Below are 27,369 nucleotides of genomic sequence, written 5' to 3' on the forward strand. Positions count from 1 at the left end.
GAGGACTCCTCTCTCTGTGCCTTGGTTTCTCTCCTGTCATCAGTAGGGCGTAGACGGGAGTCAGGGCTCCTGCCTCTGGTCCAGGACCTGTCTCCTTCTTTGTGGGGTGCGGAGCTTCCTTTGTAAAGCTCTCCCAGGTCCTTGGGTTCCTGGATCTCTGCATCCACGTATGCCCTTCTTGTTCGTAGGAAAATTCTTTCTTGGGATTGGCCTTCTACTTCCAGTCCCACCTTGGTAGGAGCCTTGACAGCTGCAGCACGTTGGCCGTTGAGACCCAGGCATTGTCCACTCTGGGAGAAAGGGCTGAGGGGAGGGTGGTTAATCCCATCAGCATCCTTTCATTCAAGCCTTGCGGGGGCATCCGTCCCTGCTCTCGCACCTGTCTGGCTCTGTCCCCCTTTCCAAGTACTACTGGGTGTGGCTGGGGAGGGGGGAGAGTGTGCCCATCCCCATCCTCACTGTAGGGAACAAGGACACATTGGTGCATTTCTGGTACCTTATCTGCCCCTGATGTCACCTCCAGTTCTGTCCAGCCTTTACCTTTTCTCAGCTCTGGAGTCCTCCCGGGAGCAGAGTTCCAACTAAAATAAGGGAGAGTTGCAGAAGGAGATCTGGCCCTCCCCTTCAGGGGTCCCGCTCAGTGGATTCCTTCTGTGTGCTCTGGCTTAGGGGGAGGGGACAGGGACCTTTGTGATCTAGATGGGGTGAAAGGATGGTTAAACTTAAGTATAAGGGGCACAGTCAGTTGGAAGAGGGTTTGGAGTAGAGGAGATCAGGTGGACCGGCCTGGTCAGGGAAGGCTTCCTGGAGGAGGAGGTACCTAAACTAGGCTTAGAAGGATGAAAAGGGTCTGAATAGTCATAGAGGAGGAGAACGCTGTTTTAGGAGGTAGGGAGATGGGAGGTGAGCATAGGTCTGTGCTGGTTTGAGGACTGGCATAGAGGTCCAAATGGCTGATGCAGAGGGCTCGGGGTGGGAGGCAGTGAGAGGTGTGGGGGCCAGATGGTGGTGACTAGGGGGGCCGTGGCTGTTTTTGGATGGTGAATAGGAGGGGACAAGAGGCAGGGAGGCAGGGAAAGGAGAGGAGGAAGAGAGTGTGTCAGGGAGGATGAAGGGAAAGGGATGGGGTGGGAGTGGGGTTGAAGGGAAGATGAACAAGGCTTGTTTGCTGCCTGGATCTAGGAGGCAAAGACAGAAAAACCTGGGTGACAGGGACATGTTGGTGCCTTGGGGGGAAATAAGAGGGATGGGAGGGAAACGTTTGGGGGAGTGGGGGACAGGAATAGGGGAGATGAGTTTGAGGAGGGGGTAGGGGTTTCCCGCAGAAGTCTGTTAAGCACTGAATATACAACTCAAGACTCTGAAGGGACCACGGCTTCAGAAGGGAGGTTGAGCACGACGTGGGCAGAAATGGAAGTGGGACCCAGGGTAAGCCTGGTCACCAAGGCAGAATGGAGTCTCAGAAGGGAGAGGGCCCATGACAGATGGGGAGGGGGAACCAGAAATGTCCTGCATCCCTGAGGAAGAGGACAAAGGCCCAGCAGGAGGGCCCTCTGCACTTCTGAAGTCTGGAGGGATGGGAGAGAGAAACAGCCATTGGGACCGGCCAGGATCTGTGGGTCTGGAGGGTGTCAAGAGCTCCTTTCTCGTGCTGTGGTGAGGTAACGGCCAGTGTCAGGGGTCGAGGAGGTTGGAGGTGGTGAGGGAACAGGACCCCAGGGCTGCAGATCTGTCTGGGGAGGTTTGGCCAGAAAAATATGAAGACAGCTGGCGTGGCGGCCTCAAGGGGCAGCAGGCCTGTAAGAGGGCACGTGGGCATGTTTGAGGGCCTCCTGTGTGTCTGGCACATTCACTGGCACAGAGTAGGTGCTCAGTCAGTGAGTCAAAGCACGGCCACTCACTCGCAAATTCATTCCTTTATTCGTTCACTCATTCATTCCCTGCCTTGGGGAGTCAGCGTGTAGGATCCACGGCTGTTTCACTTACATCGAACGCTCGGTGCCTAAGCCTGGCTCAGTACGTTAGTGGGGTGACCTAATGAGAGACGGATGACTTCGAGGATGCTGAGGTCCCGGAGGAATCAGGAGGGGATGGGTTTCAAGCCTTAGGTGCGGTGTGGGAGAAGAAAGTCACCTCCGCGAGATGGCGGGGAGGAAAGCGGTGCTGTCAGGACAGAGGCACACTGGGCTGAGGCCCCTGCGGAATGGTTCCCGACAGCTTCAACGAGGGGCCAGTGAAGAGCTGGAAGAAGGGACAGGAGAGGGGCAGCCCCCTTGCAGAGTGTCCAGAGAGTGGTCAAGAATTGAAGACAAGGACTTCAGCAGTATCCGCTGGGGAAGGCCTTGCCCTGGGCTCAAAGAGCCCCCAGCCTGACTGGAGAGAAAGACCCGGCAACAGGCCCAGGGCCCCCGCATAGAGACCCAGCCTCGTAAGGGACTAGCCAGTGCCGCAGGGTCCCCCTGCGGGGTGAGCTCTGTGCCAGACTTGCCCCAGGAATGCCCTCCCCACCCCGTCACAGTCCCCCAGCGGCTCCTGCCCGCTCCCCCTAATGGGGTGTCCCCCGCTTCGCACACACAGGTCGGCGGCTGGACCGTGGACCCCGTGTGCCTCCTCAGCTCCCTCTGCTCCCACCTCCATGGCGACTCCGCCCCCTCCGGGGCTGGCCAGCCGGCCCAGGTGAGTCACCCGCCTCCACCCCACCCCCCAAACCCATGGCAGACTTGGGCTTTGGGGAGGATAGTTTTTGGAGGGGGGATATCCAGGATTTTAATTTTGCATCCCTTTCTCTTACGTAGGAGCCCGCATTTTCAGGAGACTCCTATGCCCCGTACTCTCCCCGTGATAGTCTAATTCCTACCGCTACCTCCCCAAACCTGTGCCAAAGTTTGGCTTTGGGGAGGGAATTTTTTTGAGGGGGAATAGTCAGGTTAAAAAACCTTTTTTTAAAAAAATCCTTCTCTCCTTAAACAGGGGTACCTCTCCCCTCACCCCACTGGTTTTCAGGAATCTCTTGTGCCCTGTACCCAATTCCCACCCCCACTGTGGACCATCTCGTTCCTCTATCCCCACCCTATCCTCCATCTCTGAGCAGACCCAACCTTCCCCTGATGTCTCACCAGCAGGAAGTTCTTCATATCATCTCTCTCCCACACTTCTTGAGATGTCCACTGCTTAGTTTCAAAATGTGAAGAGGACCTTGGTCTCTAGCCATTTGTTCTGAACTGATTTCCTGATTCTTCATATGCCTCAGTTTCCCTGATGGGAAGATGGACAGGGGCACCCTGGGACAGGATCCTAAGGGCTCAGGCTCCCAGCTCAGGCCTGGACATTGCTGTGGGAGAAAAACAGTCATCTGAAGCCCCAGAGGGGAGGAGGGGCCAGGGAGTCAGAGTTACAGCAGGTCAGGGGCAGCCCTGAGGGGGCCGTGACTTGAGGGTGGCAGAGGAGGTGTAGTGGCGGAGAATCCAGTGGGTCGCATGGGCGCCATCTTCTCTCCCTTGCGTACCCTGCTCCCCCTGGAGAGGGGCAGCAAGCCTTGACTTTTTCAAGAAGAATTAGGAGAAGGAAAAACGTGACAGCCTAGGAGAAAACAAGGCTCCGGAGCACGGTACTTTTAGCTGTGTGTAACTCAAGTCTAGCAAGAGATTGGCATACTTGGCCTCACTCACAGGGCACCCAGCCCACTTCCTTTCCCAGCTCTTGGCCCTGTACTGACCGAACTTAGGGAGCAGAGATGTGTCTGCGCCCAAGGCTAGATGGCAAGTGGGATGGACTCCTCTTGAGTGGCCGCATGTGTGGTGGAGGTCAAAGTGGGGCTAGGACGGGGATGGCGATGAGGCAGAGGACGCGGGCGCTCCCTGGATAGATCAGATGGAGCAACTCGAATTGAGGTGATGGAGGGAAGTGAGGCTGGACTTGGTGAGCTCTGATGTCCCAGGTTATGGTGTCCCAGGCCTGTCCACATCTGGAATCTACTCTGATGGAGGAAAGAGTCGAGAGCTTGAAGGGACCTTCACCCCAGGGCTTTGAAGTACAGAGAAAAGTGGCTGTGCCCAGGATCTTGTCATCACTTTATACTTAGCGCTTATCACACTTCCCGTTCCCCATGGCTGGGTACGAGGCTCCTTTTTGTAAAGTGCAGGACCAGAGACGTTCAGCAAATGCCAGAGTCACACAGCAGAGCAGGATCAGAGGCCACGGAGGAAATTTAGGCATCCTAGGCCTCCCAGACTTGGCTGGGAATTGAGTCACGGGAGAGCTAGAACGGAAACGGTGCACAGCCGAGACTCCGGTAGGGAGAGACTGTAAGCTCAGAGAGTGGCCGGTCGGGAGGTAGGCCACTCTCCTTCCCCACCGCCCACACACACCCTAGGCCAGACCGTTGGGGGTTGGGGACTGAAGAAGACCCTGAGAGGGGACCGGAGGCCAGACTCCAAGCCACAGCCCTTCCCCCGCTTCCACTAGGCTGTCTAACCTCCCTCCCTCCTGCTGCAACCCGAGTCCCGGGCGGCGGGCCGGCGTATCGGGTGACCGCGGCGACGCAGCCACCAGCCACCGCCGTTCCTTGGCGGGGCTGCGCCGGCGGGGCCGCGCCAGGGAGGGGGCCAGAGAGAGGATGTGCACGGCGCCGCGCCGTGCCGCGCCAGGTGGAGTCGCGGTTACCGGGGCGACCGGGGCCCGGGCCCTCTCGGCGGCAGCGGCGGCGCCTCTCTCATTGCAGCAAAGGGCACCGGCGGCCGGGGCTGCGGAGGCGGCCGGGGGGAGGGGAGAGCCCGGACGGGTGGGAGTAGGGGGCTGCCCTCCCTCCCCCGCCCGACGCGCGACCTGGGGCTGAGAACCCCGCGTATACACCTGTGGCCGCAGGTAAGGGGGAGCGGCTGCGGGGGCCGGGGTAGCCGCCTCGGGTTCCGCGGGGCGGGGGCACGGAGATGGGAGCCCTTCCCACGACTCTGAGAACGGTCTGGGGGTGGGGGGCTCGCAGGCCGTTGCGGTTCCGGATCCCTGAGAAACGCCCCCTCCCCTCCCCCATCTCGTTCTCAGCCTTCCGCAGGGGACCGGCCCCCACCCCGAAATGTGGCTGGCGTCCCCTCCCCCAGCCTCAGAAAGTCATGACCTTTCCGGGGTGCGCCCTTGCCCCGCCGCAACCCCCCCTCCCCAACATACACTCACTGCATTGGGAAGGGGTAGGAGGTGACCGTGTCGACGGGCACACAGGGGAGAGGGCCGGAGTAGTGCACGTGCGTCGCGGTGGGAGGCTGGCGCCCTCGGGGGCCGTTAAGGAGCCCCAGCCTGGCGGGGGCAAGGGAGGGGGGAGGCGAATGTTTACGTGGACGCGTGTTCACAAGAGTTGAAAGGTGGGTGTGTGCGCCGGTGCACGGAGAGCCAGGGGACTAGAGCGAGGGTGCGACCCATAGGTTGCCCTCCCTCTCCGAAGGATGCATCGTCTTCGGGGCTCGAGGTCAGGGAGGGGTCACGCACTCACCTAACCTACAGAGGACGTCTCCCCAGGGGAGGGGAGAGACCTCAGCTGGCTGGGCTAAGGCTCCCATGGGACACGGCCCCGCCCTCCCAGCGCACTGCGTGGGGGAGAAAGGACCAGCTGCAGGGGGGAGGGAAGAACCCCACCAAGGGCGCCTAGGGTGGAGGAGGGAGGGAGTTAACTCCTTAGCCCCCAGAGGGAAGAAGCTGTTTCCTCTTCTCAGCAGGGAGTTTGAGGACCCCCTGGCGCTGCTTCCTCGGGTCTCCAGGAAGCTCCCCTTCTCGCATTTCTGAAAGCCTGGTCCCTACAGAGTGGATGGGTTGGCTTCCATCTTATCCTCCTAGAACACCTCTCATTTTGCTCCAGCTCCTGTAAGACTCTTCCCTACAAGTGATGACCTGGAAGGGCCTCTCCTACTCAGCCCTTTCTTTTTTTCACTGTCTCACTGTCTTTTGGGAAGGTGAGACACCCCTCTCTGAGAATGGGGGAGGGAGACAGCTTTGCCCTAATACTGGAGGTTTTCACTTGGGTTGGCGAGCCAGACCTCTCTTGGGCCCTTCCTGCCCTCTGCCCTCCTTCCGGGGGTTTCTGGTGCTGGGAAATTCCCAGGGAAAAGACATGGAAGGCTGAGCTGTCCTGAGTGCCAGGAGATGGAAAGTGGTACCAGACTATGCAGAGACACCCCCTTCCACCTGTGGCTGGTCCTGTTTTCTTGACACCCATTCATGGCCAAATACTTGTTGAGAGCCTACTCTATACCAGGCACTGTGTGTGGCAGGATGGGAGGAACAGACAACCAGGAAGAGGGTGAGGAGTAAAGGGTGCTGGAGATGGGAGGAGAGTCCTACCTTAGCAAACAGAGGAGCCCTCCGCTCTTAGGCACCCAAGGCTGTCCCATGGGTTTAACACCCTGGAAAGAGACAGAGACGGGGGATAGACGGCATCCCCAAGGACCTCTCCCTACTATGGTTTTTCCCCTCCAAGGACACTGAGTTGCCAGGAGACTCTGTGCCTCCCTGCTGGTGGGGCCAGCCTGAAGGGGGAGGTGACGGAGGGGCGGGATTCTGTGTACTCGACCAGCCAGCGCCCGAAGCCCCAGGACTCTGATCTCAGCCTCACTCCAAGTCCACCAAGCACAAAAACAGCATCTCTTCCACCTTTACCCGCTAGTGGGGCCTGGCTGGCCTGTTCTGTGGCACTGATGCCACCCAGTCCTCTCCCCTGGCCCCAGCTACTGAGCCCTCCTTTCCAGGTCTGGCTGCCCCATGGATGTGCCCAGCGTTGCCTGAGGCAGGTCCAGGTTGAGGGCATGGCTAGCGTGGCTGTAACCAGGCCCCATCCCTGTCCCCCTCCCAGAGACATGAGGTGGGCCCCAGCTGTCTGCACATACTGAGTCTGATGTGTTGACATTTGGGGCGGGGGGGGGCCAGGGGGCGCATCTTCTGCTTCTTTTGAATCAGGAGTTCACCTACCTGCCACGTGATGTCTGGGACATCACAGGCATGGTACAGTGACCGAGGCGGCCAGAGGCGCCGTGACCTGGCTAGTGGGGGGAAGGAGGGGCGAGACTTTCTCTGTGTGTGTGTCTCTGCAGCTGGTGTGCGTGTATGTGTGTACGTATGTGTGAATGGGTATCCATCATGTCTCTGTCTGTTTCTGTGACTCCCTAGGGGCCAGGGGGCCCTCTGTGATTCTGCTTGTGGGAGTGTGTGTGAACAGGTCAGTGTCCTGGGCGGGCTGGGGGTGCATGTTTTGTATGAATGGGGTTGGTCCACGTTTGAATAGCTCTGTCTCTGAGTTTCTGTTTCTGGGGTTGTTTCTGACCATGGAGGGCTTTTCTCCAAGTGTTTGTGTCCCTTTGTGGGCGTGTCTTTGTTGCTCTGGGTGTGTTTGTGGCCATGTCATTACTGGAGGATGTCTGCGCGTCTGTACGCAGCTCTCCATGTGGGGCCTGTCATTGCAGGGCGCTGTGGGTGGCCTGTGTGTACACGGTGTGATGGTGGTGGTGGATGAGGGGGTGTGATGGTGGTGGTGGATGAGGGACGGTGGCCTCTTCAGAGCCGTCCGTCACCACTGGGGCTGCAGACATGACTCTCATCGTAAACCTTCCCCTGCCCTCTGCCTGGCTCTGCCTGCCCTGCCCCCCACCCCCTGCCATCACATGTCCACTCGCTCTGCTCTCCTTCCCCTCCCCAAGGCCACAGGCAGCTGTGGCTACAGCCTGGTACTCCAGTCCCCCCCCTCCCCTCCCCTCAGCACCTGTGGGCATCCCCTGACACCCAGACTTTGCTGTCCCCTTCCTCTGCCTCTCTTGGAGCAAATGCTGGGGGGAGAGGTGGGGACTGTGGCCCAGAGGGGATGGTCCTGGTGAGTAAACCTCTTCATCCTAGCCCTAGCCTGGCATCACCCCCACCCTAAGGATCCGAAGCCTCCAGCCCAGCAGGGCCCCTCCCCACCTCCTTTCTGCCACTAAAGTATTCAGGCGGCACAGGACACCCCGCCGTGGTGTCCTCCCCCCATCAGGGACCCTTGGTGTCAGTCTCCTCTGCCAGTGGCTCTGAGGCCTAGGGAATCTTGTCTGTTGGTGCCAGGCGCCCCAGGGCCAGGCCATCTGCTGCCTCTGTCTTCCTGCTGAGGCTGGCACCGGTCAGCAGGGTGCCCTCGGCTTTGCCAAGAACCAATCCGGCCTCCGGGCCACTCCTCCCTTGTCCTTAGCCATCTGGAGGGGCCTTCTGGTCTCCAGGGAACGCAGGGTGGCTGTAGGTTATTGTGAATGAGGAGGAACCTGAGGCCCCCGTTCTAGGGGAGCAAGGAGCCCTCCCCTCTCATCTGTTCAACCACAGAACATTGCCGACACTCCCTTGCTGTCCATGGCTCCCCGTCCATTGCCCGGTGCTGTGGGGTGATGGGCATCTGTCCACTTTCCCTATAACCCAGGTCCATCGTGTTACACAGGCTTCCCTGCCCTGGGCTTGGCCCCCTGCCTCCCTCTTCCACTCCCTGCCCCATCAGCCCTCCTGGGGTCCAGTCCCATCCCACTCAGTTTCACGCAAATACTTTCTGCTTGTCCAGCCAGTTAAGTCTCAGTTCTTTCGCTTGGCATTTAAGGGCGCTCCTCCGGCCCCAGGCCCTTCTTCGCAGCCTAACCTGCTACTTTCCCAGGCCCTGCGCCCCAGCCAAACTGAACTGTTCCCTCAACACCCCCTGCACACGCCTCCCCAGGCCCTCTGCTCAGCAGGCTCTTCCTCCCAACCTCCGGCTGCTCATTTTTTAAAGACCCACCAAAAATGTTCATTTTTTAAAGACTCACCAAAAACGCCACCTCTTCCGGGAAGTTTTCCCTGGCCAGCCACAACCAGATGCCATTTCTCTGACCCTGCAGCTCCAATTCAGCTCTGCCAGTGTCTCACGTGTTCCCTGTATCATGGTCATCTGCGTCTTTTCCTGCCTGTAACTCTCCGAGGACAGTTACTGTGACTAGGTTACGTGGCTTATAAACGTCTGGAATGATGGTTCTCCCCTCCCCCAGCAGCAGGCCTGGAGCCCGCTCAGGGCCATCCCGGGCCTCCGTAGAGAATGGGATGTACCAGGCATGGCTTCCTTCCTGTTCCTGGGAGGGTGGAGGGCCCATGTCCCAGGGCTGAGTCCTGAGCGCCAAGGGTCTCTAACCTGCCCCTGGCCCTACTCTCTCCTCCCAGCGCCCCCGCATAACCATCTCTTCTCTTATTTCCATCAGCAGCCAAACTACTGGAGTTTCAAGGTCAGTGTGTGGTGCTTCTGCGTCCGTGACAACCGCATGTGCTCTCCCGCCCCTGCCCCTCCCTGCACATGCTTTGCACAAAGTTGTGCATCTGCAAGGGACCGTCTGGTGTGGGTGGTGGGTGTGGGACTGCAGGCTGGGTCTGCTGCTTTGAGAGAGCCTGGGTTCGCCTGCCAGGGGCTTGTGGATCCAGTGTGGGAGTTTGTGCCACCCGTGCTGGGGATCTGGGCTGGGGATGCTCAGGCTTCCCCAGGACGTAAAGAGCATTTGGGAATGAGAGAGGCATTTTCCCCAGCCTGGAGGGACTGCTGGCTCCAGGGGACGGAAGTGGACCCCGTGATCTTATTGAGGGCCTTGTTCTCTGAACTCAGACTTCATCTTCCAGGGAGGCCCCGTGACTATAATGGGCCCCTCATCCCTTTCTTACTTTCCACTGTGGGGAAGCTGGTCAGTGCCAGGCAAGAGACGCACAAACTTACACCCCCAAACCCATTGCCCAAGTGGAGGGCTGGGCTCAGGGACGGTGTCTTCCTGCCTCCTCTGGAGAGTTTGGACCATCCACAGCTGGAGAGATGTCTGTCCCCTCCAGGGGCATCCTGCTGACCCCCAAGGGAGCACGCTCCTGGACCTCCTCTTCTCTGGCACCAGGCTCAGAACTGAACTGAGTTAGACTGCTGCTTGCGTCCTGGAGTCTCTGGTCCCTCAAATCCTGGGCACCATGACAGGGGGTGGGAGGTATACATTCCAGACTCCCCCAGTGTCATCTTTTTTTTTTTTTTTTGCGGTACGTGGGCCTCTCACTGCTGTGGCCTCTCCCGTTGTGGAGCACAGGCTCCGGACGCGCAGGCTCAGCAGCCATGGCTCACGGGCCCAGCCGCTCCGCGGCATGTGGGATCTTCCCGGACCGGGGCACGAACCTGTGTCCCCTGCATTGGCAGGCGGACTCTCAACCACTGTGCCACCAGGGAAGCCCACCCCCCAGTGTCTTCTTGCTCCAAACATCTTGTTTGCATGCATCCTCCCAGAGAAAAGTTCTTGAATCAGAGAATCACGGAATTGTAGTCGTGGCATCAGGCATATAGCCTTTCTGGAGGAAGCAGTAGAGCATAGGGGTTCAATGCACGCGGCCAAGGGCCAGGCTGCCTGGTGGTGAATGCCAGTCTGCTACTAACTAGCTGGGTGACCTGGGGCAAGTTCCATAATTCTCTGAGCCTTGGTTTCTCCTCCATAAAATGGAACCGTATCTACATCATAGAGTTGTTGTAAAGGTAGAAGAAACACGAGACTGCATGTCTTAAGCACAGTGCCTGGCTCATGGCGAGCCTTACCTCATTAGCTATTAGCATCCTGGAATCACCTTGGGAACTTGTCAAAAACCTTGAACCCCAGGCTCCAAGCCCCAGAGATTCAGAGTTAGTGAATGTGGGGCACTGGAAAGAGTGTTTTTAAAAGCTCCCAAGTGATTCTGCCCTAGCCTGTGGACAGCTTTTGGGAATCTCAGATCCTAGTCTGACTGCCCCACTCAGGGTTCCGTCTGCCTGATCTCTGACCAGGAGTCATCGGTTCCTCACTGGAGCATCTCCAGGGACCGGTGCTCACTGCGTCCAATCTTTGGGAAGCCCTTTCCTATCTTTGGAGAGCTCCGCTTAAATTACTGTTTTGTTCTCTTGCCATCTCCCTCTAGTCAGGAAGTCCTTCTGGATGTCTCACTGTTTTTCTGCTCTGTTGTCCCAGCCCAGGGCTGGAGAGACATGCTAATGGGCTTTCTCTCTTCTCAAGAGGGTTTTCTACAAAGGCTGTGAGAATGGAAAGGCGCCCAGGAGGCCAGGATGGAGACAGGAACCGGTGGGGCAGGGAATGTGGGCATCTCTTCTCGCAGGATTCCCTGGGCAGCCTTCTCAGTCCCTAGGATCCCTGCCCCTCCTTCATTCTGGCCCTTGTTCCATCTTCTTATTGGCAACTCACTTGTGCCCCCCAGGCACCGTGGCCACCTCCTACTCTTCATCCCTGCTAGCTGCCTCATTTTGCCTGAATTCTGTAGCCCTTCATCCATACTAGCCTGGCAACCACTGACCTTCCAGTTGCCTGGCAACCTGATGACCACCAGACCAGGCCTGGTTCCCCACACTGGGAAGAGAGAAGGGCGTAGGCCAGCACTGGTGATCAGCCTAGAACTGAGCGGCAGGGTCCAAAGTCTGGGCACAGGCATTCCCCCAGTGGGTCCAGTTGCTACGCTGCCTCCCTCCTCCCCAGAACCATGCCCACCCGCTGGTCAAGGCATTGTGCTTGAGGCTGGATGCCCGCTAATGTCCCCAAATCTGACCTGCTGTATCTCCAAGCCCTTGAGGACACTTTGGGGACAGCTGGGCACACTGTCCATCAGAGGAAGATGTTCTCTCTTTTCGAGAGTGCTAATCCGACTGGAACATTAAATGGAGTTAATATGAAGATGGAGATTAATTAGGGTTTAATCAGGACTTGGGGATGGAGGGAGCTGAGGAGGAGAATAAATACTTCCTTTTTAGAGACACTTTTACTGTTTTTAAAAAAATTATAAAGATGATACATTCTGATTGTGCAAAGTTCACCCGGCAGAGAAATGTATAAAGTAGAAAGGGAATGCTCTGTCTCAACCCCAAGATAACCAGTGTTAATGGTTTTGAATGATTTGTTGCTGTTGAAGGTAGGCAATATATTTTATAGAAAAATACAATTGGGCAACATGATTTTTTTCTTGATAACATGTATATGTGTGATACAGCTAATATATATATAACGTTACATAACAGGGAATGATGTAGGTCTGATTCAGTATCTTTCTTCCTTAAATAGATGGGTTTCTGACAGCAGCCAGGTTTGAGGGGAGGGGCTAGAGCAGACTGGCAGGAGCTGTGGCCCTGAGTGACAGCCCCAGCTTTCAGCCAGAAGTAGGCTCTTGAAGTGCGATTGAAATCAGGGTGTCCCCTCTCCCAAGGAGAGAGTAATCGAGCTGTCCCTGGGGCAGGGAGTGGTCACTGGGTGACAGCCTTCCCTGGCCCCAGCCAGGTATCACCCTCAGCTGTGGCTTCGGGGCAAGGGGCTGCTATGTTGGTACTGGAGGAGGCTTTTCTGGGAGGCTAGCCAGGCAGGTTGGCTGTGTGGCAGCGTGTGCCATGCAGGGAGGGGCTGAGGCCTGGCACTTATGCCATGTGCTCGTGTGGGCTGAGCATGTGCACTGCATGTACTAGGCAGGTAGTCTGTGCGAAACTGGGGTCCACCTGGCTTTGGGAGGTTTGGGGTGGTCCTCCCAGTCACTCTAAGTCCAGGACATTGTTCCCAGCTCTGTGAGGGCCCATACCTCCCAGAGCTGGGATCCTGGGGTCCCTAGCTCTCTGCTTTCTCCCTGCTTCCCGCCCCCACCCCAACCCTCTGAACTCCACGAAGGATAAGTTGTTCATCGCTCGCGAATCCGCCGCTTAATTAATGTCTGGAACTAATGCCCCAATTTGCTCAACGATTCTGCGGCTCACCTCGGTGACACATTTGTGTTCTTGTTGTCCTTTGGAATCTTAAAATAGCAGGTGTGCCCATGGCTCCCGCTCAGATGGTTTCTTGTCTGGCTTCCCAGGGTGCCTGAGTCCTTTGCCCACTCCTTACCTGCTGGGTGTCCCAGGGAGGCCAAGGCCCCAAGAGGTTGGGGAACTCTCCTGCAGCCACACAGCGAGTCTGGAATCCAGGAGACCCTCCGGGGTGTGTGTGTGTGTGTGTGTGTGTGTCTCACTGGCTGGTTGGCTGGGGCTCCCTGGGCCTGGATGGGGGTAATGGGCAGAGTGAAGGGGTCATTCCTGGTTCCTCTTGCCCCGCCCTGCCCCTGCAGACCCGCAGCTCGCGCCACACTCAGGGAGCCCAGCCTGGGCTGGCAGACCAGGCGGCCAAGCTGTCGTACGCCTCCGCTGAGTCACTGGAGACCATGTCGGAGGCGGAGCTGCCCCTGGGCTTCAGTAGGATGAACCGCTTCCGACAGAGCCTGCCCCTCTCCCGCTCAACCAGCCAGACGAAGCTGCGCTCTCCAGGTACTGCCTGTCCATCTTCCCTCCAGGCTACTGGCTCCTCCCTCTTCTCTGCTCACCCTGGAACCCTCTCCAGCCCCTTTATCACTCCCTCTCTCCTCAACCATCTTTCTAGTAAGCCTCTGGCTCCCTTCCCCCATACCCATCTTCCCCCCTCCCCCCAGCAATCTCCTCCCCACAAGGCCTCTCCCTCCTCTGTGGCTCCCTTTCCAACTTTCCTCCACTTCTCTCTTCCCTCACTTCTCTCTCCCTCAGCACCTCCTGCCCTGTCCCTCTCTCTCCAAGCCTCCTCTCTCCCTTAGGCTTCTCTCTCACCCCCTTCAGCAGCCCCCCTTTCCTTCATCTCCTCCCTTCTCACCTCTCTCCCCCAAAGCAACCACTCACTCTCAGTTTCTGCCCCACCTGCTCCTGCCCCCAATCCCATTTCCTCGTCCAGACTCCAACCTACCTGGGGTCGAGGAGGTGCCTTAAGGGGCCGGCAGCATGAGGAGTGCCTGGGTGCACCTGCACTCCGGGGCGGCATCCGGCCTCAGACCCTGCCTCTGCGGGACCAGCGCGGCTCCCCAAGGCTCCCCGGGCCGCCGGCGTGGCGGTGATAGCGGCCCTGACAGCGAGGGCGGCGTCTCCTTCGCAGGGGTGCTGTTCCTGCAGTTCGGGGAGGAGACTCGGCGCGTGCACATCACGCACGAGGTCAGCAGCCTGGACACGCTGCACGCACTCATCGCGCACATGTTCCCGCAGAAGCTCACCATGGGCATGCTGAAGTCGCCCAACACAGCCATCCTCATCAAGGACGAGGCTCGCAACGTCTTCTACGAGTTGGAGGACGTCCGGTGGGCGTGGCCCCGGGGGGGGAATGGGGTGGGCCTCCCCATACTCCTCCTCTGAGGGGGGGTTCGACGCCGCAGGTCATTCCCCAGCCCCCTCCTGACCCAACCTCAGCCGTAACCCCTCTCCTCCCGGAGCCCTACGGCCCCGCCCCCTTCTTCGGTCATCCCGGCCCCACCCCCTCCCTTTAAATCATCCACCCCTGCTGATTGGCCTTGGCTTGAGCTAACCTGAAAATGGCTCGTGAGGCCGAGGAGGTATACGGGGTGGAAGCTGCTGAGTGTGTGTGTGTTGGTGGCAGGCAGTCCGAGGCACGAGATCCACTGAGCAGGGAGTTAGGAAGGGGTTGGGGCTCGCGGCCCTTCTTGGCCACCCCTCTTCCGTCTGCCTGGAGTAGCTTCCTCTCCTCGTCACAGGGCTGGGGGATGGTGACCCTCTGCACCCCTCCCGCCCCCAGGGACATCCAGGACCGCAGTATTATCAAGATCTATAGGAAGGAGCCACTCTACGCCGCTTTCCCTGGCTCACACCTCACCAACGGGGACCTCCGGGTATGGCTGGGGAGGCCCCGGGCATTGGGGAGGCTGGGCAGATGGGGTCCAGGAGCACAGAGTCTAGTCACTTGTCACCAGGGACAGCTTTGGTGAAGGGAATGTGGAGGCTGAAGCAGAGGGTGGCCTCCATTAATTGTGGAGTCATGGAGGAGTCCTTCCCCTCATCTGCCACTTTCCCCTCTTGTCCGATCAGATTTCTCGAACCCGCCTCTAAATATTCTAGGAGACCTCTCTCAGGAGCCACCCCTTACCTTTTCGCTTCCCATCCCCCACCATAGGGTGGGCTGGGGGTCGCTCCTCTGGTGCCTCTCCCTCCACCACTTCTTCCTCCGTGCTGAGAGCCCTGAAGGGAAAGGGGCCCAAGATGCAGCAGGAGGGTGGGAAGGCAGAGAACAGAAGGGACTTCCTAAGCGTCAGGGGGGAGATGCTGGCTCAAGTAAGAAGCAAGGGATCCCCCTTTGTGACCAGCCCTGTCCGGTTCGGGGGCTGTGTTCTGCACAGAGAGAGATGGTGTATGCGTCGCGGGAGTCGTCGCCCACGCGGCGCCTCAACAACCTGTCGCCCGCGCCGCACCTGGCCTCCAGTTCGCCGCCGCCGGGGCTACCGTCGGGGCTGCCGTCGGGCTCGCCGTCGCGCTCGCGCCTATCGTACGCCGGGGGGCGCCCGCCCTCCTACGCCGGCAGCCCCGTGCACCACGCGGCCGAGCGGCTGGGAAGCGCCCCCGCCGCCCCGGGCGTTAGCCCGAGCCCCAGCGCCATCCTGGAGCGGCGCGATGTGAAGCCGGATGAGGACCTGGCGGGCAAGGCGGGCGGCATGGTGCTGGTGAAGGGCGAGGGCCTCTACGCCGACCCCTACGGGCTGCTCCACGAGGGCCGCCTGAGCCTGGCCGCGGCCGCCGGCGACCCATTCGCCTACCCGGGCGCCGGTGGCCTGTACAAGCGCGGCTCGGTGCGCTCACTCAGCACTTACTCGGCCGCTGCGCTGCAGTCCGACCTGGAGGACTCACTGTACAAGGCGGCGGCCGGAGGCGGCCCGCTCTACGGCGACGGCTACGGCTTCCGCCTGCCGCCCTCGTCGCCGCAGAAGCTGGCCGACGTGGCTGCGCCCCCCGGGGGCCCCCCACCGCCGCACAGCCCCTACTCGGGGCCGCCCAGCCGCGGCTCGCCGGTGCGCCAGTCCTTCCGCAAGGACTCAGGCTCCTCGTCTGTCTTCGCCGAGAGCCCCGGAGGCAAGACCCGCAGCACCGGGGGCTCCTCGACGGCTGGAGTCCCCCCTCCCGAGCTCTTCCCCGGGCCTGGGGAGCGCCCGCTCGTGGGGTTCGGGCCGCCTGTGCCAGCCAAGGACACGGAGACCAGGTGAGGGACGCTGGCGACGCCCGGGGCTGCGCGGGTGGGGTGGGGAGAGGGGACACGGCAGAGTCCGTGGCAGGTTGTGTCCTGGACTCTCAGACCCGGGAATCCTTGTAGACCCGGAGTAGCCTTGAGGGGTCGCCAGAGTAACTTGGCCGTGGCAGGGAAGGCACTGGAAAGACGTTTCATCTGCAAAGCCTGAGAGCTGGATGAGAGGGCCCCAGACAAGGACCCTGGAAACCTGGGTTTGCATCCGGTCCCTGAGCCTCAGTTTCCCCAACTGATATTGAGGCTGAAGTAGAACTCTTTATTTAGTGCCTTTCCTGCTCAGACACAGAATGTGCCGCCATGAGAGCTGTCCAGCACAGGGCCGGCTGAAGTCCACTGGGGAGGGGGTGCTGGTAAGAAGTGGGGATGGGGAGAGAGGCACATTTCTTTAAGTAGCCTCCGAGCTGGGGAACTCTTGCCCATCATTCAGCTCCCTGCTAAGGGTGCAAGGCTGGAGGAGGTAACCAGGGCACTGAGCTGCCCCCCTCTGCCCTCAAGCAGCACTGCTAAGAGGTGAGAAGAAACGATTCATTCACACAGCTTTCTTGTGGCCTGTGTGCCAGGCACTGCACTGGCCACTGTTTATGCCAAGCTGAGCAAACACGGTTCCTGCCCTGCCTAGTGAGGGAGACACAGCAAAAAATACTTGTTCTTCCCTTGGGAGGGTGTACTCCTCAAGGCTGTTGGGGACTCTGCGATGGCTTCAGAGGAGAGGGTAGGGAGGAGGGCATGCTGGCAGGGGGAATACATGTGCAGAGACCCAGAGTGACCTGGGTGGGGCCCATTAGGGAGCCAGTGATGAGAGATGAGTCTGGAGAGGGAGGGGGTGACTGTCAGACAGGGAAGGGCCTTTCCAATGTTGGGGGTGGGCTGTGGACCCTTAGGCAGTGGGACCCTTTGAACTGTCTGTGCGCTGGTGGCTGGGGAGGGAATGGTATTTCCTCTAATTATCCATCTTAGGAATGGGGCGCTGGGCAGGAGGGACCCCATGCCCAGAGATGGGGTTGCTCAAAGCCACCGTCTTCCCCAGGGAGCGCATGGAGGCCATGGAGAAGCAAATTGCTAGCCTCACTGGCCTGGTGCAGAGTGCCCTACTGCGAGGCTCGGAGCCAGAGACCCCCAGGTGAGGTGTTTCTCCCAGCACCACTGCCCAGGCATGTGGGTGGGCAAGAGGGAGGGAAGGCGAGCAGCAGGAGCCCTGGGCTCAGCTCTGCCAAGGTCTCATCATTTTGCCCTGGGTGAATCGCCTCCCTTCTCTGGGACTCCATCCTGAGATCAGGGGGCTGGAGGAGCTTATGTTAAGGTCTCGCCCAGCTTTGCCAGTCTGGGGCCTGGACCCCCTGATGGCCATCTTTCCCCTGTGCCACAGTGAGAAGATTGAAGGCTCCAATGGAGCAGCCACCCCCTCAGCACGTGAGTGACCCTTCTCCCCTCCCCCACAGGTTCTTGCCCTCTCTGAGCCTCCGATTCCTAATCTGTAAAGTGGCTACATCACCAGGCTTCAGTGGATAAATGAGTAGTCACCTTAGACCAAGATGCCTTCGCTCCGGCGCTTTGCTCCTCGCAGAGGGCTGACCACTAGTTGGGGCAGGGAGCCAGAGCCACGTCTCTCTGTGGCTGCTGTGTGGGGTCAGGAGTGGGGAGGACTTTACCCCAGGCTCACGATTTATTCCCTTTCTCCCGTCCTCGTGGTCCCTGTCTGCAGCCTGCGGGTCAGGCAGCCGGAGCAGCGGGGCCACCCCAGTGTCCGGCCCTCCCCCGCCCTCGGCCAGCAGCACGCCTGCGGGGCAGCCCACTGCCATCAACCGTTTGCAGATGCAGCTACACCTGCGTGGCCTGCAGAACAGCACCAATGACCTGCGCAGCCAGCTTCAGCAATTGCGGAAGCTCCAGGTACCACCCTCTCCGGGGCCTCGCCCTGTATCCCGCTTCCTCAAACCCCGCCCCCTCAAACCCCGCCCCACCAGAACCCGCCCACGAAACTCCTTCCTGCGAGTCTGCCCCATCCCGAGGCCCTCCGCCGCTCACTGGGTTGCTCTCCGAAACCCTCCTCGAACTCTCGCCACCTCGCTGAGTCTCTACTCCCTCACCAAGCCCCCATCCCTCGCCCGGGTCCCCCTCACTGAGCCCTCTTGCCCCTTTCCTTAATCCTCACCGCTCTCCTGAAGCCCCAATGCACCTCACTGAGCCCCCTTCTCCGGTCAGTATCCCTCAGGGCAGTCCCTGTCCCTTCCTGCCCCGCATTCTCTACCCCCTTCCCTCCCTTGGGCGGAAGCCCTTCCCCCAGATCCCCTCAGCTCTCCCTTCCTCAGCCCACACAGTCTTCCCGGGCCCGCCCCGCCTGGCAGATGGTCCCACCAGTCAGGAGCCTGGCATCGCTGTGCCCGCTCCTCGAGAGTATCCCAGGGCCCGTCAGGTGAGAATAATGAGTAGAGACAGGCTGGAGAGGGGGCAGAGAGTTGCCATCTGGGCAATGGGTAAGATCTCGCCCACCCCCACCTTTGCCCCAACTCGGCCTTAGAACTCGGTTTTCCCGGCGTAGCCACGGAAGCTCTATCAAACCCCAGTGCTTGAGTCCTTCATCGAAGCCATAGCCATGCAGCCGCAAGGTGGGCAGGGCCCTACGTAGGGCCACCCCTTGCCCCCCAAACATCCGCTATCCCGTTCTCCTGCCTCAATATTTACCCAGAACGAAACATTTTCCTCCGCCCCCCACCATCTCGCTGCAGCTAACCGCCACAGCCATGCAGCTGCACCTTCTGCAGGGCCCAACTTGGCACTCCTCCCTCCACTATCCCAGGCCGTTCTCCTCCTGCCTCTATTCTTCCCCAGAACTAAGCCCTCGGCCTGTGCCCCCCCCCCCGCCATCCCACCCTTTCACTGCTGCTCACGGCCACAGCCGAGCATTGGTATCTTCCATGGAGCTTGCCCCGCGTCGGGCTCTCCTCTGCCTGCCTCCTCCTAGCCCTCTCCCGGCTGCGCGCCTCCGTTCCCTCCCACCCGCGTCCATCGGTCCATCTGCGTCCCGCAGCTACAGAACCTGGAGTCTTTGCGCGCGCTGCTGAAGGGCACGGAGGCGGAGCTGAGCATGCGCGTGTCGGAGGCGGCGCGGCGGCAGGAGGACCCGCTGCAGCGGCAGCGCACCCTAGTGGAAGAGGAGCGGCTGCGCTACCTCAACGACGAGGAGCTCATCACCCAGCAGCTCAAGTGAGGCGGGGCCCAGCTTTGGAGGGAGGGCTGGGGGTGCGACCTGGGTGGCCGGCAACCTGGTTTCACGGGGAGGCGAAGCTCCCTTCCTTCTGAATCACAGGTGACGTTCTGAAGCCTGATTTCCTTCTCCTCTGTGGCCTGATTTCTCTGTGACCCACAAACCTTTGACCATCTGGCACAATTCCTGTTTTCTTTTTTTCTGGCTTGATGCCTGCTTTTGCTATAGTCTTGCTTCCTAACGGTCCACAGTCTGGCTTCCCCGTGGCCTGCAGCCTTACTCTCACGCGTCCAGCTGCCCGATGTCACTCTGCCCTCTGCCTGCTTTCATTCTGGCCTGTGACCCGTGCAAACTGACCCTCGAGTATACAAGTGGAGCTTTCAGATGTGGCCAGCTTGGTGCTGACCAGTCACGGTCACCACCACTCCAATTCTCTGATCTCTGAGACCAGGTATAGCCAAGGAGAACCCTCCCCCCGTCCTAGTGCAGCTGAAACAGGGCTCCAGGAATAGAGAACACCCCACCCCCAAATGCTTAGACATGGAAGGGTTAACAGAAGACAGTCCTCTGCTCCAAATTTAACAAATGGCTGTCTGGCCAAGATTCGATTGTCTGGCACCATTGAAGGGAGAAGCTGCCTGCCGCTGTCCATCCACTGAGTGAGCGGCCCCAGCCCACTGCAGCCTTCCCTGGTCAGTCCCTGGGGTCTGAGACAGAGGCCCTGCTCCTCCATCTGGTCTCCTCTAGGTGGTTCAGGGCACAAGGGGCCTGAGGTCCAGCTCCAGCACTGAGAGGCTGTTTGATCACGATAGTTTTTGCCCTTCTCTGCACTTCAGCTTCTTCACCTGTGCCCCGTATTAAGATTTTCGCAATTCTTCCCAGAGAGGACTTGGGTTCTACTGGTCAGCGACTCGGAGCCAGGGAGGCTGCTCAGAGGAGCCCAGCTTTCTCACCAAGCTCATAATTGGCTGTATCACTTGCAAGGGGCTACTTGAAAAGGGTCCCTGCTCCTCAGTCTTGGGCGCACAGCCTATAAGTACATGTGCTTTTCAGAGATGCACAGGGCAAAGATTCTCATGACCCCTTGTGGCTGAGATGAAATAAGGAGCCATCCCACTTGGAAATAAGTTGGTGGCAGCCACTGCATCACCCCTAGTGTGACAGCTGAGTGTCAACTCTTGTCAGATCTCCAAGTAGACTGATGGCTGCCAACCCCCTTACCCAGGGAATTCCATTTACTCAACGTTCCTGTCCCCTTTTTGCCCCTTTTTATTCAGCACAGAGGAGCGGGGTTGGAATTTTCAAAAGAAACTTTACTGAGACATTAAAGGAAAATAAAAGGAAATATAAAAGTACAGAGGCAGAAGGGATGAAAGGATGTCTTTATGCTCCTGTCATATGAGTGTCTGGTCCTCAGCTTCCTGGGGGCCTCAGTTCTCCAGGAGTACACAGACGCCCTACCCGCTGCCCTGTTATCAAACCCATTGCTCAGACTGCTCACCTGAGAGAGCTTGGGGGCTGATATATGCTTCCGGCAGGATTCTCCATCTGCTTCGAAAGGAGTTCCTGCCCTTTTTTGGGTGGGGCTTGGGCTGCACACCAGCACTGCAGTGGCTTCGGCTTGGCCAGGGGGACGTCCCTGCCCAGCTCCCATAGCCCCCTGGCATTAAGTCAGCCAGCAGGCCCCCTGCTGTGGCTGCAGCCCCTGGACACTCACTCTTGCTCGGCTTCCCTCTGCCCCTTCCTTTTGCCCCCTGGCATCTTGCTGGGAGTAAAGGCTGATTCGGTGCTTACTCCGCTTGGCTCACTCACTTGACCTTCTAGCCAAGCGCTTGAGCGCTGTCTAGACGTTGCCCTTAGGGAAAGCCTCTGCTGACTGAGACCTTTTGGCCTCTGGAGCATAATGTGACCCAACCCAGGACCAGCTCTGTAAGCATGTGACCTGTGTAATCGCACAGGGCCCCATGCTTGGGAAGGCCCATGCTTGGTTTAATGCTCTGCTGTCACTGTCTTGAAATTCTTAATTTTTAAACGAGGGACAAAATCTTCATTTTGCTTTGGGACCCCCAAATTATATAGCTGGCTCTGTCCTGACCCTTACCTCTCAACTCCTCTAGAACTAAACCTGGGTCTGGAAACCCCACTACTTTCTGATCCCAGTGCCTAGACTTGGGCTGGTCTGGACTCACTTGCAGAGCCTGCCCAGGTTATGGGCCCCCAAACTTTGGCAGATGGTAATGATCAGAAAATCGAGGTGCTAATTGAGCCTAAGGCGAGCCTTGTCCCTTCTGCCTGAGAGTTGCAGTGTTATTTCCTCCTGAAGGCTTACCTGAGTGCCCTTCCTCTGCAGAGTGATGTTTGAGAGTGACCATTTTACAAAACTGGTCCACCCTGAGCCAGTCAGGTTATCACACACATCAAAAGAGAGTTGTTCTTTCGCGTGTGGCGGAGGGAAGGCTGGGTGGGACAGTGGGTGGGTGTGGGGTGATGTTAGTCCAGTGTGGGAGGGAGATGCAGCAGAACCCAATGGCTGAAGTCAGACAGGAGTAGATCCTGCTTTGCCACAAAATAGTTGTGTGACCTTGGACAGGTTAGTTAATCTCTCTGAGCCTTTTTTTTTTTTAATGCCAAAGCCCATTGTTAGGGTAGCTTAGTTAGGGTAGCTAATTAATTAGTTAGGTTAGCTGCTATAACAAATTGTATAATGGTTCAAAAGTAATCAATATACCTTTCTTTCTCATGGAACAGTATTGATGGGTTAGCGGAATGGCTTTCCTCCACGCAGTCATTCAGGGACCCAGGCTAATGGAGCTTTTGCCATCTTCAATATGTGTCTTCCAAGATTATCCACAGGGTCATTGTCTTTCAACCAACAGGAAGGGGAAATGAGCATGGAGGAGCTTACATGGGAGGTTTTTAGGCGCCAGGTCTGGAAGCAGCATGTAACCCTTCCACTCATATTCCATTCACTAGACCTCAGTCGAATGGCCACTTCTACCTGCAAGGGAGGCTGGGAAATGTAGTCTAGTGCCTAAGCTACTGTTTGTCTGTGTGTAAACTGGAGGTAATAATGGTTCCCACTCACAGGATTTGTCGTGAGGATTAAATAAGGTAAAGAAAGCGAAGAGATGAATGTGCGCCTGGCAGGCCATAAGCACTTAGTACAAGATAGCTCTTTAACTGGTACTGCTGACTCACAGGATTTTGTCCTTGGCTCCAGTGTGATCTGTCTTTTCACCCGCTGGTTGGATGAAGATGTATAAAGCATGCTGATAAGATTTGCTGATGACACAGAGCTCTGAGGGGGAGCAAATCTGTTGGATGGTAGAACTGAGATTCAAAAGTTGTTCCTGCATGGATGGTTGAGCTGAAATCCAACAGATGCGATTTGACAGGAATGTATGTAGAGTCCCGCATGTGGGTCAGGGACATCAGTGACTCAAGTACAGAACTGAGATGACCTACCTGGGCAGAGTTCCTTCTTTCATTTATTCATTCCTTCCATAATTATTTACCAGGCATTTATCCTGCTCCGGGCACCATGCCAGGTGCTGGAAATCAGAGATGAATCAGAAAGACATGGTGTCTGCCTGCCTAGAGTTGCTTAGCCCAGGAAACAGGAGCTCCAGGGAGGAAGCAGACCCCCAACCCCAAGTGTAGGGAAGGGGGGAGAGGTTCCCATTGGAACCTGAGGATGAGTGGGAGTTAGTCACACATGTGCGTGCGTGTGTGTGTGTGTGGGGGGGTGCTAAACGGAGTGTTCTAGGCAGAGGAAATGGCATTATAGAGGCCCAGGGAGAGCAGCACATACGAGGACCTCAGCAATTCTGGATGGTTCTAAACAGAAGCAAGCCAGACGAGGAGGACAGTGGATGTAGCTGGAGGGAAAAGCAGAGCAGCTCCCAGGGACTGACCCCCTGCATTCGCTCATTTAATCCTCACAGTGGCCCCAGGAGGGAGGAACTCTTACCATCCCCATTTTTTTGGGTGAGGAAGTTGAGACCTGGAGACAGTCAGCAGCTGGGCCCGTGAGCCATGGCCGCTAAGCCTGCGCGTCCGGAGCCTGTGCTCCGCAGCAGGAGAGGCCACAGCGGTGAGAGGCTCGCATACCGCAAAAAAAAAAAAAAAAAAAAATGTTGGGATCCATTTCGGATTCAAAACAGGCGGTTTTGACTTGGTGGTCTGATTTACATTTTAGAAATATGGAGATTTTTAAAACGACACAAGGGCTTCCCTGGTGGTGCAGTGGTTAAGAATCCACCTGCCAATGCAGGGGACACAGGTTCCAGCCCCGGTCCGGGAAGATCCCACATGCTGCGGAGCAACTAAGCCCGTGCGCCACAACTACTGAACCTGCGCTCTAGAGCCCGCGAGCCACAACTCCTGAGCCCGTGCACCACAACTACTGAAGCCTGCGCACCTAGAGCCTGTGCTCCACAACAAGAGAGGCCACCTCAGTGAGAAGCCCGTGCACCGCCACTAAGAGTAGCCCCCGCTCGCCGCAACTAGAGAAAGCCTGAGCGCACCAACGAAGACCCAATGCAGCCAAATATAAATAAATAAATACATTTTTTAAAAAAGAAAAAAACCCCCACAAGCTCAGCATAAACCATCTGAAAATTGAAAGCAGCTTTGTCATTGAGGAAAGAGGCTGAGTGTCTGGATCACTTGAGCGAAGGTAGATGCACGTGGCAGTGCCCCCCTGAAAAAAAAGAGACTCTTTAGGGGCACATGCAACTGCCTCCAGTTCTCTGAAAAGCTGCCAGTTCCTCTGCTGTGTCCTTGGCATAATGAGAATCATAGTATGCAAGTTATCGGGAGGGAGATTTGGATTGATGTTAAGAAAGATCAGAACTTCAAAGAGGGGACCCAGGGCACCTGTTAGGGAGTGCTTCTAAGTCTCATCTCTGAAGTTTGGCTTTCTGATTTCACTTGGGCTTGTGGTCTGGTGAATGGCTTTTTTTTTTTTTTTTTTTTTTTTTGCGGTACGCGGGCCTCTCACTGCTGTGGCTTCTCCTGTTGTGGAGCACAGGCTCCAGACGCGCAGGCCCAGCGGCCATGGCTCACGGGCCCAGCCGCTCCGCGGCATGTGGGATCCTCCCAGACCGGGGCACGAACCCGTGTCCCCTGCATCGGCAGGCAGACTCCCAGCCACTGCGCCGCCAGGGAAGCCCTGGTGAATGGCTTTTAATTTTGATCTGATTGGTGGCCTGATTTCTTTCCAGCTGCCCAATTTCAGGGGTCTGGGCTGGGGCCAGAGGGGCTGAAAGGGTCTTTCTGTGTGGCTGCAGTGACCTGGAGAAGTCGGTGGAGAAGATCCAGAGGGACGTGTCCCACAACCACCGACTGGTGCCTGGGCCCGAGCTGGAAGAGAAGGCTCTGGTGCTGAAGCAGCTCGGGGAGACGCTGACTGAACTCAAGGGTGAGCCTGGGGGCACCCCTACCCCCACCCCACTGCCTGTCCTCCCAGTCCTCGGAGCTGCTCCCTCCCCAGCTCACTCCTTCCCTTCCCCTCAGCTCACTTCCCAGGCCTGCAGAGCAAGATGCGGGTAGTGCTGCGTGTGGAGGTGGAGGCAGTGAAGTTCCTGAAGGAGGAGCCACAGCGCCTGGATGGGCTACTCAAGCGCTGCCGTGGGGTCACAGACACGCTGGCCCAGATCCGAAGGTCATACTATCCCTGAGTTCTTATCTCTGACCTCCAGTTTCCCAGTGAGGTCACATACTGAGCTAGATCGATAGGTCAACCTGACCCCTTATCCCAGTTCCCACAAAGCTCACTGGATCTGCACCTCAGCTCTGATCTGTGGCCCCGTGCATGTTGTAGGCTTGGCCCTCCCATTTGCCGGATGCAGTCACTCCTCCCCAGGCCCTTCCACTTGTCCTGCAAGATCCCAGAGCCCTCCTCAAACCCCACCTCCCCCAGGCCAGGCTTCCCTCCCATGGGGCCACCATCCTGCAGGCCTCACAGCTGCTCCCAACTCTCCCAACCCCAGGCAAGTGGACGAAGGTGCGTGGCCACCCCCCAGCAACCTCCTGAATCAGTCCCCCAAGAAGGTTACAGCCGAGACTGACTTCAACAAGAGCTTGGACTTTGAAATGCCACCCCCCAGCCCTCCACTGAAGCTCCACGAGATGAGCGGGCAAACCGAGGGGGCCCCTTCGACCCCGAAGGCGGGCAACCCCACCAAAGGCCTGGACACTCCTGGCAAGAGAAGCGTGGACAAGGCTGTGTCTGTTGAGGTGCTGGGCCCGGCATGGGGGGGCCAGAATTAGGCTCACACGTTCTCACCACCGTCCTAGATTGGCAGGTGCCAACACGTGGGGACTTGTTCCTGGGGGACGAGGAAGTCTGAGAAGCATACTGAGGGTGACATGAGTCCTGCTAGACAGAAAAGCATATTATAAACCTATGATAATCAAGGCAGTGTGGTGTTAGCATAAGAGTAGATTATGTGCTCAGTGAGACAGAATAGAATGTCTAAAAGCAGGTCTAAGTTTATCCCAAGAGTAGTTTGTAATGAAGGTGGTATTCCAGGCTCACAGGGAAAGCGTGTAATACTCAAGGAGAAGCCCGAGGCTCGGACCAAGTGGGAGGCTTCCTTTCCACTCCTTGCATGTGTGGCCGAGGCCCCAAAGGTCCAGGAGCAGGGCAGCCACTTCAGTCCTGACTGTCGACCCCTCCTCTCAAGGCTGCCGAGCGGGACTGGGAGGAAAAGCGGGCAGCCCTGACCCAGTACAGCGCCAAGGACATCAACCGGCTTCTGGAGGAGACACAGGCAGAGCTGCTGAAGGCCATCCCTGACCTGGACTGTGGGAGCAAGGCCCACCCAGGCCCAGCCCCCACCCCTGACCACAAGCCCCCCAAGCTGCCCCACGGTCAGAAGGCAACCCCCCGAACGGAGCCCAGTGGAAGGAGAGGCTCAGGTATGGGGGCAGGTAGGGGGCTGGCGAAGAGCCCAGAGGAGGGGAGCCCCAGCCTCGGGAGCTCTCAGGTTGATGGGGGAGGCGCTTGGGAGTGAGAATCTTTGCGGTCAGGCTGCCAGAGGAGGGAGGTGCTGGCCTGCCCCTCGTCCACGAAGGGAGACCCAGAAGGACGGGATAGCACTGGACTCCATCCAGGGATTTTTCCCACTGCTCTGACTTCTGCTGAGAGGACCATGCAGGGAGGATGAGCAAGTCCAGGCAGAGGGTCGTCCCCCTGCACGTTCTGACCCAGTGTGTGTGCCAGAAGCGAGGCTGTGGTGAGACGGGGTGCGGGTGCAGTGCTGAGCTATACGGACAGGGTTCCTGTGCTCCCTGAGCCTGTGAGAAACCCGAACCAGAAATGGCAATTGTAATTCACGCGTTTATTCATTCCTGCCGCATGTATTTGTTAAGCACCCACTATCTGCTAGGTGCTGGGGATAAGGAGATAAGGCTGCTTTCAAAGAGCTTAAAATTTCGTGGGAGAGTAATACTAACATCTGTGTTTATCAAGCACTTACTACGCGGCAAGAACTGCTCCAAATGCTTTTCTACGTATCAATCCTTATAATTTTGCAACAATCCCAGGAGGCAGATACAGTCATTATTTCCATTTTACAGATGAGGACACTAAGGCTCAGTGTGGTTAAGTAATCTGTCCCAGGCCATACCTTGTGTGTAAACCGGAAATAGGATTCAGGTGCTAAATGCTGTCCTAGAGGAGGCCCTGGAAGGGCAGGAAGGGCTTCCCATGGAAGGGGACTTTCCATTGGAGGCTTGCATTTCCCTGGCCAGTGAGAGAGGGCATTCCAGGGAGAAACAGCACATACAAATGCCTGGAGGTCTGTGTTTGGTGTTGCCCTGCTGGGTCCAGACCAAGGATTAGTAAGCAGAGCTGAAGCTGAAAGGTTGGCAGGCTCAGAGGGTGCTGGGCCAAGAAACTTGAACGTGGTTTGAGGTCATGGGGAATCGCTGGGGGATCAAAGGCGGAGGAATGTCAGGCTTGAGGGACTTTTCTGCAGGTTGCCCAGGAAGCAGCCCCCACGCCGGGAAGAACTGGGGGAAAGGAGAGCCTGGTGGGTGGGGTCAGACTCTCAGAATAGTACTCTCTCTTGATGGAGAAAGGATGAA

The 27,369-nt window shown here is 57.9% G+C and overlaps 1 protein-coding gene across 24 annotated transcripts in view; it reads left to right on the forward strand.

Annotated features, from left to right (window-relative positions):
* SRCIN1 (SRC kinase signaling inhibitor 1) overlaps positions 1-27,369 on the forward strand; it is a 67,759-nt gene that overhangs the window by 25,049 nt on the left and 15,341 nt on the right. For 9 of the 24 annotated variants that reach the window (XM_060290675.1, XM_060290672.1, XM_060290676.1 and 6 more), the window contains 14 exons: positions 2,578-2,676; positions 9,216-9,239; positions 13,096-13,291; positions 13,923-14,121; positions 14,574-14,667; positions 15,139-16,025; positions 17,098-17,190; positions 17,437-17,480; positions 17,773-17,960; positions 19,099-19,274; positions 24,567-24,697; positions 24,793-24,940; positions 25,269-25,515; positions 25,965-26,199. In XM_060290675.1, the coding sequence (XP_060146658.1) occupies positions 2,578-2,676; positions 9,216-9,239; positions 13,096-13,291; positions 13,923-14,121; positions 14,574-14,667; positions 15,139-16,025; positions 17,098-17,190; positions 17,437-17,480; positions 17,773-17,960; positions 19,099-19,274; positions 24,567-24,697; positions 24,793-24,940; positions 25,269-25,515; positions 25,965-26,199 (2,761 nt within the window). Of the gene's footprint in view, positions 1-2,577; positions 2,677-4,451; positions 4,864-9,215; positions 9,240-10,071; positions 12,969-13,095; positions 13,292-13,922; positions 14,122-14,573; positions 14,668-15,138; positions 16,026-17,097; positions 17,191-17,436; positions 17,481-17,772; positions 17,961-19,098; positions 19,275-24,566; positions 24,698-24,792; positions 24,941-25,268; positions 25,516-25,964; positions 26,200-27,369 lie in introns of those variants that run through there. The other 15 variants (XM_060290669.1, XM_060290682.1, XM_060290685.1 and 12 more) reach the window with 12 other exon arrangements.

This window comes from Globicephala melas, chromosome 20 (genome assembly GCF_963455315.2).
Source record: "Globicephala melas chromosome 20, mGloMel1.2, whole genome shotgun sequence".
NCBI lineage: Eukaryota > Metazoa > Chordata > Mammalia > Artiodactyla > Delphinidae > Globicephala > Globicephala melas.